Raw genomic sequence first — 16,180 nt, 5'->3', positions numbered from 1 at the left:
GAGAGAGAGAGAGAGAGAGAGAGAGAGAGAGAGAGAGAGAGAAGAGAAAGAAATACTTGACAACTGCATGGAAAATGGACAGAAGTAGGGAGAAACTTGAGGCCTGGAGCCCAACCTGAAATGTATTACAAATGCTGAGCTGTGAGGTGATGAAGGCCTGTACCACTGTGGTAGTGTAGTTGATATAAAGGTAGAATCAACAAGACTGGAAACAGATTAAAGATGGGGGAAATGAGAGTGATGAGTTTAGGATGACACCTGGGTTATAAGCCTGGGGGTCTGAGATATGGTGCCCTCAAGACTAATAGAAAAGTTAGGCTTTAAAAGAAGGAGAGAGTTCAGTTTTGGATATTCTGAGTTTACGATATAGACAATCAGGGCGGCTAGGTGGTGCAGCGAGTAGAGCACCATCCCTGGAGTCAGGAGGACCTGAGTTCAAATCCAGTCTCATACACTTAACACTTAGAGTCACTTAACCCCAATTGCCCTGACCTCCCCCCTCCAAAAAAAAAGATATAAACAATCCAGTTCAAGATGTCCAATAAGGAGCTAGAGAAGAGAGACTGGAGAAATTAGGGCTGAATTAGTAGGTGAGCAGCATAGAGATGATAACTGAAGTACTGGGAACTGATGAGATCACCAAGTGAAACAGTATAGAGGGAGAAGAGAAGACAGTCCAACACTGTCTTGGGGGAGGCATGACCTGGCAAAGGAGAAAGGCAATGTTCAGAAAGGCAATGTTGAACCAGGAATGAGCAGTGTCATAGAAACCAAAAAAGAAGAGATTATCAAGGAGAAGGGAGTGCTCAGCAGTGTCAAGGACCACACAGAGGTCATGAAAGACAGGTATTGAGAAAAGGCCATTAGATCTGGGGATTAATAGATCATTGATAACTTTAGAGAGAGCAGTTTCAGTTGGATGATGAGGTTGGTACAGACTGCAGAGCTGAAGAAGTGAATGACAGAAGAGGAAGTAGAGCCACTGACTGTAGATGACATTTCAAGGAGTTCAGTCACAAAAAGGAAGAGTGATATAGGATAACAGCTAGAGTTGATGGATGGACCAAGTAAAGGTTTTTTGAGCATGTGGGAAACATGGATGTTATTGTTAGGCAACAAGGAAACAGCCAAGGAGAGACTCACGATTAGAAAGAGTAGGATAGAGAGGGCAATATGCTGGAGAAGATGGGACAGAATGGGACCACCTAATAAATTATAAATAAAATACACAGAAGGAGGAAGGTACGCTGAGGGCTGAGGCAGGTTGGAGAAGGCTTCCTAGAACAGGTCTTAAAGTCTTTAACTAGGTCTTAAAGACATAAACAGAGAGGAATGGCATTCGGGTGATCAGGAATGAAAGACAAGGTTTCTAGTCCTGTGATTAAGAGGAAATTGGTCTGAAATGAACAGTCTCTTAGTTTCTATTATATATTATCTGCATGATCAAAACCATCCTGTGTTAAGTGATTTGGATGCTGAGAATAATCTTGAAAACAGTAAACACACATGTTTGGGTCTTTGAAATGGCAAAAAGGGTTGCCAGAGCAGTTCTCTGATTTCTACTTTAGAGAGGGTAATGAATGTTCTTTGCAAGAGGTACATTATGCCTTAAGAACATACAAATACCATAAAAGTGCATAACCTGTCAAAAGGCAGTGGTGTCATTGTATCTTTTAACATAATTCAAAATTAGGAAGAAACAGTGGAGATAATCTCATCAGTACTGCAGAATCGAATTCTTGCAAGGGCCCTCCCTCAGAGACCATCTAATACAGTATGTACCTGGCCAACAACCCCCTCTACTTTTTCTCTAACAGTAGTCATCAAACCTCTACTTAAGAGACCTGGTCTTTGTATCTAAATCCCTCATTTTACAGATGAAGAAACTTAGACCCTATTTAACTGATTTGCCTACTATGGTCACAGAAGTAGTAAGGAGCTAGATTTATTTTTTTAAATTTTATTTTAATAAACAGTATTTTATTTTCCCCAATTACATGTAAAGATAGTTTCCAACATTCATTTTTATAAGATTTTGATTTTCAAATTATTTCTCCTTTCCCCCCCCCTCCCCAAGACAAGCAATCTGATACAGGTTATACATGTGTAATCATGTAAATATGTTTCCATATTAGTCATGCCGTGAAAGAAGAAACAGAACAAAAGGGAAACACTACATAAAAAATAACCCAAAAAAAGTGAAAACAGACTGCTGCAACCTGCATTCAGACTCCATAGCTCTTTCTCTGGATGTGGATGGCATTTTTCATTATGAATCTTTTGGAATTGTCTAAGATCATTACATTGCTGAGAAGAGCTAAGTCAATCACAGTTGAACATCACACAATGTTGCCGTTACTGTGAAGTAGCCAGATTTCTAACCTAGGTCGTTTGGCTCTAAATCCAGTATTCCTTCCACTATACCACGCTGGGGATGATGTTTCTCTATCTTCGTCTGGAGGGGTGTCATACTCTTTGTGCCAATGTAATTTTTGCTCTCTTCTGTGTTCCTAATTGGGTCAGGCTTTTGGAAAGCTGAGCAACCATAAGGCTTAGGAGCAGATGTAAGAGAGCAGCCAATTGGGGGAAGCCACATTTTCCAAAGCTACCATCTGAAGCCTGCCTGCAGGTCTCCAAAAGTACTTATTTATATGCATGCCACACTTTGGTAAATAGGTTCTTCCAAGGTAATGGAGGTCATGTGCCTATATGCTGGGAAGAAACAAATCAGAAAACCCATACTCTCAATTTAGAAAATCTTTCCCTGGTAGATCTCTAAAACTGGAATTTTTAGTAAAAGTAAAAAGTAAAGCACTTTTCCTTCTGTTGAGGTAGTGCTACCCTTCACTCTTTCCTACAATCTCATTGTTTGTAACTGGACAAGAAAGGCATATTTTTCAATGCCATCTGGCCATCTTTTTTCTTATCTTCATGCTCAAATGATTGATGGTTCAGGAAAGGCATCTGCATATGAGGGCAGGAGGTCTGTGGGTTGGGGGTCTGATGTGGTTGGGAAAGAATACATAAAACAAGGAAGTGGAACAGCCAAGATGGGCAGGAGAATTTAGGGAACAGAGATTCACGAGCCTGGTTATTTTCTTTCAAAGTGGGGGCATGCCTCTTATTAGGTAAGATGATGCTACTCTGAATATTCTGATCACCTTTGAACTAAACAGCAGGGTAAACATTCAAGATTAGAAATTGAGGTTTTATTTATAAAGAAAGATGGAGCTTAAAAGAGGTAACTTTGTGGTTCTCTGGTATTCCCTTTTCACTTAGACCACTACCTTCTCTCTCTCTCTCTCTGTCTCTGTCTCTCTCTTCTACCCCCCATTTCCACCCCTATTTCAATAGAAACTCTAAAGCTGAAATCCTCCTAATTTAGCTTCTGGGACAATAAACCAAAGTCAAGAATGGAAGAAACAGCAGGGGGTACCCTGTGGGAAAATTGGAGTCTCCTAACTAGGAGGGAGGGGGTTGGAGAATGAAGAAATACTCAAGCGCTTTTATTTTCAAAGACACTCTGGGGTCTGTTCTAAAACGAGACTAAAGATGGGTTTGTGTTTGCTTTCACCCAGGGGAAGAAGCGATTCCCAACCACTTATCCTGCTACAGAAGAGAGTCCTGTCAAAATTACCCACACCTTCAAAAGGGGTAAATCCCCTTGTGGGACAAGAAACAATTATGGTCTGTTTGGCTTCTGCTTTGGCAGACTAGGATCACTTTCCCCCAAGAAACCAATGCTAGCTTTTGATTTCAGACCCTGCAAACTCTGCTAGTCAAACTGAAATGATTAACATGGAGCTGGGAGGGACAGGGAAAGAGAGGGGAAAAGGGTTGCTATAAAATCACAGTCTTTTCAGATACTGGCATCAAAAACCAAAAGAGGAACTCCCTTTGAGGAAATCTCCATAAACATCATATGATGTTTTTCAAGCGTCTTGTCTTTCAGAACTCTAATCCCCCTGCCCAACAACAATAAGAAACCCAACCCCAGTCCAGCCCTAACAGTCTCTCATTGGCTGGTGCCCTTGGAAGCACACTCTTTTATTGGAAGCCTCTTCTTTCATTCCTCCACTACAGGATACCAAGAATTTGCCAAGTAACTAAATCAGAAATTGAAAACAAGTCAAGTATTGGGGACAGAGCCTGTATTTTCCTCGCTGCAGAGTGTTACGTAATGGGCTACAAGTCCTTGAGCTCTGCTTTTTAAAATTGCTGTGACTTGGAGTCAATTTTCTCTAACTCCGAGATCACATACTTGAAAATGACATCAGTATGCAGCCCTGATCATATATGTTTAATACTGAAATTTCGCTGATGTTGTTGCACTTATCCTATAAGTATTCTGCTTTTTCAAAATTACATGGAACACACATTTTCCCTCCCCATTCTCTTTTGGAAAAATGGTATGCTATAGAAATGAAATGGTAAAGAAGCTAACATGGACGTGAACCACTACTATTCCTGCCCATCACACAAGGGCGCAGCATGATGCTGTCCTATCGATCAATTAATTCTATTTCTGAATGGAAAAAGAAAAAAGTTAATGACAAGATAGCAGCTTTCAATACATTTGTTAGTTATGGGTGAAGTATGATCTAATGCACAGAAGATAAATACAAAATACAAATTCCCTAATAAACTGCTGGCAATGGAGACTGGCCTTTGCGTGCTCAATTTGACTGGGCTGTCTGTCGTGGGCTTGATGGCACACTTAACAGACTCTTCTTTCTGTTCACATCTCAAAAAGAAGCTATTTTCTTTGTATTTTCTTTGTAGTCTTTATTTTAATCTGATTTGGTGAAATAACCAAGCAGGTTATACTGGAGCTGGGATAAAGTTGCAGTGTGCGCACACACACACGTATACATATATGCATATACTTATATTGTGTGTACATATGTATATACACATATACACACACAAGTATGTGTATGTGTGTATATGTGCATGTGATTCTATTGTGTCCGGATATGCTACAACGTCAGCGTTACAGTTAGACCAAGCAGATCAATTAGAAATCAAACTGTGGAAAGAGCTTGTAAGCATCGGTCACTTCTAAAAGGCTTTCACAAAGCTCACACACTCCCTAAATTTCCAATGTTCAAATAAAAAATAAGCAGGTTTCCAAGCAAGACAACTAGAATCACTTAATAATTTTTGGTTTCTCTTACCACTTTTTCTTAAATCTATAGTCAAGGGATCTCAATAAAGCTCAGCATACATTAGCTGGATAATTAATTCATTTTAAATCAAACCACTTAATAATCAGAATTGATGCATCAGACACAAAAGCATGATCCCTTTTTCTATTTGTACTTGAAGGTGTGTTCATGTAGCTGGATATAAAACATGTATTGATATTGATATATGTGTATATATTTTGTGTGTGTGTGTGTGTGTGTGTACACATAGATGTGTGCATCTACAACATCTAAGATGACTGGAATGAGACATTGCTTTTTTATGTATGAGATACCATAAATTTTTGGTTCTCAATAACTTTCCATAATCCACAACAGGCTAAATATTCATTGGGCCCTTATTTCTCAGAGATAAAGATTAACAGGTTAAAGAGACAATAAGAATCAGTTTGTCATCATCAAACATTTATTGAATCCCTACTGTGCCACTGTATTATATACTACTGGGGATTCAAGGATATATAAAATACAGCCAGTCTCCCTTGTCTTCAAGAAGTCATAATCTGGCAATTATTTTCATTGCTGATTAAAAAAAAATCAATGAATGACAGAGAAGCTGAAGATAGCAGAAATCCTCCATGAGGCCAAAACCATCCAATTAGAGTAAGGAAAATATTCTGCTGCTATAAAATCTGCATTTACTATACCTGGCATTTTATTTCCATCCCAGGTATGGCTCCTTCTAGAAGATGGCAGTGGTGGTGGGGGGAGATGAAGAAATTAGAGAGAATAGTCTTCATTACCCTTTCTCCACCCCCTAGACTTGGTCACAGACAGTCACTGATACACACAAAGGATATGATCAGGTTGGAGTTCAGTGACGACAGAGAGAAACAGCAGTAAGACATTTTGTAAATGGAACATGCTGTCAAAATGGTAGGTATAAACACTAATATGCCTCCATGGTTTTCTTTTTTTTCTATTTCCCTTCAACAAGTTACCCAATTTACCAGCCCACCTGTCACCCAAATGCAAACAGGTACAAAAGCTTCCAGGAACATACTACATTCATGTTTTGCTAATGAAATGCCTAGTTTCTAATATCATGTTATTTATGTAAGTCTAGACCCAAGATAAGAAGGGAGGTCAAATGACTGAGTTCTCAACTCACTTCTCAACTTCCTTTCTTAAAGATGGTAACAGGGTTCCTTGAATCTTTCAGAGTGCTGCTGTCCAACTTTCAAGGGGGAAGGTAAAAGTCTAATGAAAAATCTAAGAATTAAACTACTGAAGTCAAACTACAAACCACCTAATTATTCTGAAGTGATGCTGAATAGGCATAACATGTACAAGTAAAATCCAAAGATAATTTTTAAAAATCTTACTTTCATCATCAATTTCAACTTTTTGTCCTTGATAGAGATCCCATAAAAGTGGAAATCTGATCAAAGTCTAACCTGTTCCTATATTCTTGATAAGAATGTGAGAATGGAGAAGGAAAGGAGTTTGATTAATCCAGAAAAGTTTTTATGAGCCAGTTATACATATATAAATTCACACTGTTTCAGAAAATAGTTTACTAATCACTTGGCCAACAAGCATTCACCAAATGCTTACCATGTGGCAGAGACTGCTCTGGAAATGTAAAGAAAAGCAAAAATTCTATCTCTGCTCTCAAGGAGCTCAAGGTGTCCAAATGTTAATTACTATGTACATAAAGAAATATAGTCAATTACAAGGAAGATAATCTCAGGGGGAAGATATTAGCTGCACAAGGGGACTTGGGATGGAAGAAGGTGGAAAGGTGCAGAAGATGAAACTGAAGCTGAGTTTTAAAGGACCCCAGGCAAACTAAGAGGCATTCCAGGCACTGGGGACAGTAGGCAAAGTCTAAGACACAGGAGATGGACTGATATGGGTAAGGAACTGCAAGTAGGCCAGTTAGATCACAGAATCTAAAGAGTATAAGAAGTATAGTATACTTGTAAAGTAAAATACGACTATAAGGATAGGAAGTTGTGAAGGGCTTTAAATATTCAAGGGAATACTTTATTTGATCCTATGGGTAAATATGGAGCTATTGGAATTTACTGAGAATTTGCTTTAAGAAAATGACTTTGGGGGCAGCTAAGTGGTGCAGTAAATAGAGCACTGGCCCTGGAGTCAGGAGGACCTGAGTTCAAATTCGACCTCAGACACTTAACACAAAAACTAGCCGTGTGACCTTGCACAAGTCACTTAACCCCAATTACCCTCCAAAAAAGCAAAAAAAAAAAATGACTGACAACTGAATGGTAGCCAGACTGGAGTGGGGAGAGATATGAGACAGAGATAGCAATGAGAAGAGGACATATGAGATAAGCTGTGAAGACAGAAATTACAAGATTCATCAATAGATTGAAAATGTGGGGCGAGAACACAGGATCAGGGATGACATTGAGGTTTTGTACCTGGGTGATTTGGTGGACAGTTTCACCATCAACTATAATAAAGTTCAGGAAAGGAAGTATTTCAGAGCATTTGGGGGAAGTGTTCTGTTTTAGACATGTTGAGTTTGAGATACATGTCATATCTAGTTAGAGATGTCTAAAAGGCAGCTGGTGATGTGGGTCTGTAGCTCAGTAAAGAGACTGGATCTATATATCTGGGAATCCTCTGCATAGAGTTAAGTGAAGTCACTCTAAGCCATTATCTGATTTAATAATATTTCATTTGAAGTTTCATACAAGGTTCAATGGCTATTGGTTAGTAAAGAGTCTGCAGCTTGGAACATGTAAACATATTCTTTAGTATTATCTTGCATTCATCTCTAAGGAGGAGTTGACATTCAACAACCTTATGAATAAACAAACAAATAAATAAATAAAATCTTATTCCAGAGGCATCTGTTCTTCACTGGAACTCCCACAAGGAGCCCAGATTGTCTTCTAATCTCCAAAGTGATTTAATAGAAATTGCTCACTTGACAGCTATTCTGTACTAGTTCGAGCTTCTCAATATAAATCCCCTTATATACTCATTCAATACCCCAAATTCTGGAAAGGGGGACAAATCATGGGAGAAAACAGTGGTAATTTGTTCTAAATACAAAAAAAGCTTATTTTCCTTTGGCAATTTTTCAGAGATTTACAAAGGCAAGGAAGGTTATTCTTCCGATATGTACAACAGCTCTAGACAGATCAGATAGCTTTGAAACCTAACCTAATGAAACTTTACTGGGGCTATAGAGCAGAGAAATTATTTTAGGATTAAAAAAAATCTTTTCCATCAATTTGGAAAGCAATGAAAGATTTTCTCCTTATTAACATTTTTCTACTGTTTGGCCTTTTGTTGGTGTTCATCCTGATGTTGGCAGCCGCCTTTTGCTGATTTAATGGTATGAAGGGGCTGAGAAGTGCTGTAGTCCAAAAGAGAAAGCATTCTCTCACAGGGGCTGGGAAGGCAATCTGTAATCACAACAGTAGCTACTTGTTAATTTTCTGTTTGAAACACAGTGATGTCAATAGTATTGCACCCTGCCAGCTACCATGGGGTAAAGTACATTCTGAAACCAAAACAAACTTCCTACATGCTGGCAAGTCAGGCTGAAGACACCATGATAAACTGCTGCAAGATATCACCTTTGTGTGTGTGTGTGTGTGTGTGTGTGTGTGTGTGTGTGTATAAAACATAATAAACATAATCTTAATCTTTTGCAATGACCTCCACTGTTGACTTTCTCATATCTCAGGTGGATTTTTTGGGTAAAGGGGAGAGAATATGGTTAATGATCTTTAATTTAATGGTGAAGCTTCAGTAAAAATAACACACTCAAGGAATGTCTGGTAATAGAATTGTTCATTTAAAAGCATCAAACCCAAACAGCATAAACACCCAAAGTCAGTTCTGCTAGTGAGATGTGAGTGGTCTAATTACTTACTTAAGAGATTAACTCTTTGAGGAAAATATAATGTTTAAATAGAGCTTCTTGGTCTGGAGGAAAACACACATACATACACCACACACACACTCCTCCAGAAACTGAAATTTCACAATTATACTGAATACAGGTTATTGTGAGTGGCAATTATGCTTACCATTGTCAGAAGGTAAACAACTTAATGCTACTGGACTGTTTTTTTAAATCAGTCCTTTTTAGCACAACTACTACAAAATTTAAATGCTTTTCATGTATCTTCCAGATACTGGGACCTACAAAATTTGAACAGTATAAAAGTAATGAAGAGGTGTTATCTCCCAATCAAATCCACTTTTGTTCACTATACACTATGAGAAAATGTAATTAACAGAATTTCAGATCTGCCACAATGCTGATCCTAACAGAAAAGTTGTAGTTTTAAGTCTTACTTCTAAAGCACACAACTCCAATATTTACTGTGAATTTTCTAGATCATATTTTCTTGGTGACCTGGCAACAATGCTCAATGGAACACTTCCTATTTGAGAGTTACATTTGGGGATGGCTTTGTACAAATACCTGGCACCCATCCTAGGCATGCTCTCCTCTGATAAGGCAGACATTTTTTCAGCACTGAATTGGGATGATAAAACAATGGCAGACCTGCATTTTTAGGTAGGATGATAGGAGTCATACTGCAAAAAAACCAACAAAATTAAAAAATAACATAGGCAAAAAAAGCTTTATTTTTTAACCCACCTAAAAATGAACCGCCTTTACCAGATTAGAAGTAATAACACTAGTCACCACACAAGGCAATATTGCAACTAATAAAAAGCTGGATTACAATTTACGATCAGGTTCTCACTACTATAGTTGGTCATCTTTTATTTCATTCTTCTAAATCCAATTTTAAAATCTTGTCTTCTGTATAAGAGCAGAAAGAGTTTAAACGAGAACTGATCTCAATATTATTATTTGCATTTTAAGATCCCCAGAAATGTAGCCTCAAGGTGTAAAGTCAAAAGGAGATCCAGAATGAAAAGACTCAATGGATATTTTTTCTCTTGATTCTGCCAACAGCTCAGCATGGTGGATCTGCAAATTCTACAGTTTCATGCTCCAGGGAGTGCCCAATTCTTCACCAAATGTAAGGAACAGTAAAAATTCTATCTCTATTCACCAGAGAAAACAACCTGGGAAGATGATGGTCACCTTTATCCCAATATAGCCCAAAGAAATAGATGGAGATTGATGTTGTTTCCATAGAAAATGGCAGAGCTGGAGAGTGGGGAAGTTTGCCCAACTTGGCTAAATTTCCTTTCATATATTAAGGGCTGAAAGTCCTGAAACATCTTTCAGGACCACCAGCCTCTTTCATCTCACAGAACAAAGTGGTGCTTTGAAAACATGAAAAAAAAAAAATGAAGCCCAATGGTAATTCAGTATTTTCTTTCCAAGAGCCCCAACATTTACACAACAAAGCGAGCCATTCTGACCATTTCTCCACCTTTATCTGGGCACAAAATCCCCACTGGCTTTCAAGGGAGTACCAGGAGCCCAGCATTACCAGAATGCTCTTTAGGAAATGCCTTCTCCATTTCCAAAATAGCAGTCCTGCCATGCTGCTCAACTTTAACTAAACCGCGATAAGTGTTTACAAATATTTCAACTGTAAAAATGAAATTCTCTATGGAAGGATACTTATTTAGTAAATACTGGAATTTTTACAGTTATGTAAACTACAAGCTGTTCCGAAGCAAGATCATTATGAATCAGGGTGGAATAAATGAAAAGAAAGGAGGCCATAAGAACTTTAAAATTACCAAAACAAGAAATGCTACAAGTGAGGCCCTTGATCAATTTGCCTAAGATTTAGTTTCTGTTAGTGGCACTGAAGGTTTATTTAAAGGCTAGTATGACAGCTTGAGTTTGTAGAAAATATCTACACTGGCTCAGCGTCCTTTTCAACCCAGCTGTGCCTTGCTAAGCCTAACTTCCTTATTTTCCTTAATGAGCTTCAGCTGTGGACAGCTCCCAGTTGCAGGGGAGCATTTCCTATATGGGAAAAAGTTGTACCTGAGTGGGTTTGGCAGGTCACTTTCACTCTGACAATACTATAAGGGCTGGAAGACAGAAAAAGTAGAGGAATGGTCCTGGTCCATGTACAAACATTCCTTTTGCCTTAAATGACTGCCTACCATTTGTCTGAACACCAGCACAGCAGATTTGTTCCATTTTTGTTTTTGTTTTCCCCCAGCAGGCAGCACTAGAAGCAATAGGTAGCTTGGATTTGATATAAGGACAAACTTCCTAACAACTGGAACTGTCAGAAAGTGGAATCGACCGTCTCAAAAACAGGTGGGTCCTCCTACTTTGGAGGTCTTCCAGCAGAAGGTGGATGATCACTCCATAGGTGTTAAATAGTAAGAACTGCTTTCAGGTATGGAATACATTAGATGGCCTTGAAGATCTAATCAACTCTCAAAATCTGTGATTCTGTGATAATGGGAAGATGTAATAGTCCTAAAAACAAAAACATGCTCATCTATGATTACCCCATAACCAAGCCATTCTTGATTAATCCCAACCCATATTGATCATCTGTCCTGAATTTCTATTGCATTTTAGCATATACCATACAATTTAGCACTTAATCATATACTGCCTTGTCCTGTTCTCTAAGTTGTTTCATATACATGTGTTTTTTTCCCTAATGAATTGCCTCAAGGAGAGGAACAATGCCTTCTACTTCTATATTCTCCATAATGCTTTTTTAGCACACCGGCCCTTAATCTGTGTTTACTGATTGATAAAAATTTTTAGAAGTCCTTTGCGAGAGACCAGAAATGAGCTGCTACAAACTGTGCCACTTCCACCAAAGATCTCAAATGGGAAAACATTATCTCATAGTTGTCAATAGCACTGAATTGTCAGAAGACCAAAAAAACACTAGCGTGGTCATCTGGTTGCTGTCTATTACTTGGAGAAGGGCAGCTTGAATTGAAAGGAGTCAATGAAATAAAAAATTATTTCTATCTTTCAATAGTCCCTCCCTTACCTTCCCCTGTAAAGAGGAAAGTTAAAAGTTAAGTGACAATTTGGTGGAAAGAGTAATATTAAAAGATGATTTCTCCCCCCACACACAACTACTGCTTTGAGAAAAGGTGTAGACACCCAATACTTCCAGCACAGAACTAATGACAACTTGACCAAAAATGGAGAGGCACTTCTGACTGAGAAACCACTGGCTAAGAAGGAGAATGGGGCCACTCTAGAAGTTGTGACTACCAAGTTCCCAGACTAACCCTTAATTTGAGCGGCACTGTTTCCACTTTCAAACGACATCTATGTGGTAGCAGAATCCAGTTTGTAACATCATTCCTCTAGAAGCTTTGTCATAGTACTATTTCAAATGTGAACTATTTGCCAGGCAATAAACAGTCCTCAAGTTAACATTTACCAAACCATCTTATTAAATAAAAATATTGTTAAATTAATTACTGCTACATGTTATTACCCTACCTTTATAGAATTACATTAACTTTGCCATTTAGGAATTTATCTACATAAGTAATTTCTTCAGAAAAAGAAAATTTGGTGAAATCTCAGGTACAATGAAAAATTACCAACCAATATCTTTTCTTTCAATCATAGCACATAAGAATGTACAATACATAATTATTTCAAAAATATCTAGTAATATTCAACAGAGCAAGGAGCAAGTTAGCTTAAACATTGCATACTCCAAATTCACTAAAATAGTTACAGATCACTTCACATTTCACAACCACTTGTTATCTTTTTTCAAAAACATTTTACATTTTAAAAGTGTTCCAAATTTACAACTGCTTTTATAAATAAGAAACAAATTCTATTTTGGCCATTCAAGAAAGGCTCCAGATGAATACATATGCATTATTACCCTATACACACACACACACACACACACATATTAGGAGCCTGTTAGTACACTTTTAATGGCAAATTCTTAAGCTAGAAACATTTATGGAAATTCACTAATTTACTCCTCTTAATACTATGTTTTCCTAAAATTCCCCATTCCAAGCTAAAATACTTTAAAACTTTCCAAAGAACAGTCTTAAATCTCCCCAAACTTTCTCCTAGCTGAATTAAGTTAACCATGGAAACTTCCACAAGGACATCTAACTTTTTTAGTTTATTCTGTAGGATTGTTTTGAATTATGTGTCTGTTCCAATAAGCCAAGCTCAAAGATCTTAAATAGGACTGTGAATACAACTACAGATGAGGAAAGCATTGAGATGCCTAGAACCCTCAACAAGAGAGAGTTGGCATTAGATAATATGTAACTTACAGGACTCTCCAGAAACGTAACACACAAAGTGTACTAATGATGTTAAAGTGAAAGAAAAATTTAATGTATTCTAAATATTATAAAAATATTTTTATACAAAAAATTTGTCACAGGATTTATGTTATTTATGGTAAAATTCCCAGTGACAGATTTCTGGGTCTGCTTAACCAACTCAAATAGAGAAACTGAAAGCACCAAGCTGAGAGGCCCTTTCCCATGCCACCACACACCAGAAGAGGTTATATCAGGAAGCAAACACAATCACCACATATTTCCTAAGTGGGTCATATTACCTAGAATATCCTGTTGGGACAAACAGTGCTCTCTGAAGTAAGAGTGGAGATCAAAAGAACAAATCAAAAGAACAGAACTCTTTTCCTTGGAAGGGGAAAATATTTGCAGGGAAACACATCACTTCAGTGTGTGCCTCCTTGAAATATTTCCTATTCTGAAGAGGCAAAACTTCACAGAAAACAAAATCATTGCTATTTGTTTGACTTGGCATTCAGATGTCTTCTCTAAACTTAAGAAAAGTGGCACATAGCCTATCTTGAAAACATTATTCCATTAGGTTGACAAACATTTATCTACTACTATTTAAGGCACTGTAATAGTCAGAAATAAGGGGTTACAAAGTTGCACAAGACAGTCTTGGCCCTTAATGAATATATGATTTATGAAAAATAGAAAGGTTACAATATAAAATAATATTTTAAGTGCCATGAACATTGTTTAAAACCTCCAAAGATAAGAGTTCAAAGGCTCTATGAGAGATCACTTCAGTCTTAGGGATTCATGGAGAAGGCAGCATTTAAGTTGGACATCTAAGAATGGGTAGGATTTCAAAGTGGAGACTGGGTAGGGAAGAAGAAAAGGGGTGAGAGACATTCCAAATGGAGGAAGCAGCATAAACAAAAGTCACAAAAAAAGGAAAATGTAAGTAATGTACAAGGAACAGAAGGTAGTAGTTCAGTTTAGCTGAAGCATAAAGCACACACAGAAGAACAGTTAAGATATATCATGCTCTCCACATTCGGGCTGCAGTTACCTAATGCCTGCCCTCCCCCACCTCCCACTCCTACCCTCCATCATTCTCTCTCTCTTTTTCCAAGGTACCTGATTTTCAGTCTTCCTTTCTACCTCAGCCCTTCTCCTTATACTTGGGAATCTCAATATACATGTTTGTGTGCCTTCAACTACCTTGTCCTCCCAGTTTATCAACTCCCTTAGATCTCATGACCTACAGCATCTCTCCATACACAAGGGATGGTCTTACCCTTGATCTCACCATCATCCCTAAGTGTTTAACTCTCATGATCAATAAGTTAAATTCTTCTGACCATAACTTACCATTCAATCTTTTCCTGTGCCTCACTCCTCTTATAACTTTCAGGTCACCATCCTTACTTGAGTTTCATTTTCTTCTGTTCTCAAGCCTGACTCTATAGTTAATGAGTTTAACTATCATATCTTCTACTACTGAATTTCCTTTTTTTCCCTGTCCTACTACTTAGTACTTACACTCTGCTAAATCTTAACCTAAATCTTAAACTCCTTCCACCATCTACCTTCTATGTTCTGCTTACAGAACTGCTTATGAAGATGCATGTATCATTTTTAAAAATCCTTCAATTGACTCTACTATCCCTCAAATTATCTTACAGCTCTCCTCTTTTTCTAGTCAAATTCTTAGAAAAAAGATGTCTATTCTTACTGTTCAACTTCCTCTCCTTTGACTTTTCAACCCCTTGCAATCTAGCTTCTGATCTCACCACTCAACCAAAACTTCTCTTTTCAAGATTAACAATGACCTCTTACTTGCCAAATCCCATGGCCTCTTGAAGGAAGGAAACAAATATTTATTAAGTGCTTACTAGATATGCTAGGCACTGTGATAAACACTGGGATACAAGGACAAACAAAAACAAAGACAGTGTCTCCCTTCAAGAAGTTTAGATCCCAATGAGGGAAAACAATACATAAAAGGAATCTAAAGAGGAGGTATCTAAAATGAGGGTGGGGCAGGGAGAGAAGTGGTACCCAGCATGTAGCCATGAGTTTGATGTCCAGAAAGTCAGGAACAGACAGGATGGTGGAAAGCTGACCAGAACCCTTCATAAAATGCAAGTTCCAGGAGAAACTCACCAATAGAAGGAGAGAGAGACAGAGAGAGAATGTGAGTGTGTGTGTGGTGCAGTTGTGGAAGGATATTGCATAGTGAGCAGTACATAGAGGTGGCAGCATGTTCCAGGGCAAGGAGGCTATAGGTACTAAGGGAAGATCCAAGATGAGACAGCAGTAGAGGATTTGAAGTACAATGACTTTGAAGTCCATAAAGTCAGGAACAGGGCTGGGAGGGGAACAGTGGCAGGCTGGCCTGGCTCCTTCAGGAAACCTTCAGGAAGAACCCATCAATGGAAGAAGTGAAGGAGGGCTCTTTTCCAAACCCATCCTTCTTGACATCTCTACAGCATCTGAGAGTACTGACCACTTTATCTTCCTGGATATTCTTTCATTCCCTGGATTTTTAGGACACTGTTCTCTTCTGGGTCTTCTCTTACCTGTCTGCCTGCTTCTTCTTAAACTGCCTTGCTAGATCATCAACCATGACCTATCTCTTACATATGGGTATACTCTGGTCTTCTGTCCTGGGACCTAGCTCTCTTGTTTATCTCGGCTCCCATGGCTTCAACTACCATCTCTATGCAGATAACTCCAAAACACACATATTCAGCCCTTATCTCCTAGGTTTCAGTTCTTCATCACCAACAGCCTATTGAAATTTCAAACTGGGTGCC

The 16,180-nt window shown here is 38.3% G+C and overlaps 1 protein-coding gene across 1 annotated transcript in view; it reads right to left on the bottom strand.

The window, feature by feature from the left end:
• MXI1 (MAX interactor 1, dimerization protein) overlaps positions 1–9,683 on the bottom strand; it is a 19,467-nt gene extending 9,784 nt beyond the window's left edge. The window contains exon 1 of the mRNA XM_069098935.1: positions 9,625–9,683. Within this exon, the coding sequence (XP_068955036.1) occupies positions 9,625–9,668 (44 nt within the window). The 5' untranslated portion in view covers positions 9,669–9,683. The remainder of the gene's footprint in view (positions 1–9,624) is intronic.
• Positions 9,684–16,180: the final 6,497 nt, after the last annotated feature.

The sequence above is a fragment of the Petaurus breviceps genome, unplaced genomic scaffold (assembly GCF_028583685.1).
Source record: "Petaurus breviceps papuanus isolate PSGF00001 unplaced genomic scaffold, PetGlider_PUasm1.0 37, whole genome shotgun sequence".
NCBI lineage: Eukaryota > Metazoa > Chordata > Mammalia > Diprotodontia > Petauridae > Petaurus > Petaurus breviceps.
Note: the sequence above shows the minus strand (reverse complement) of the source record. Positions and strands in the feature narration are given on the sequence as shown.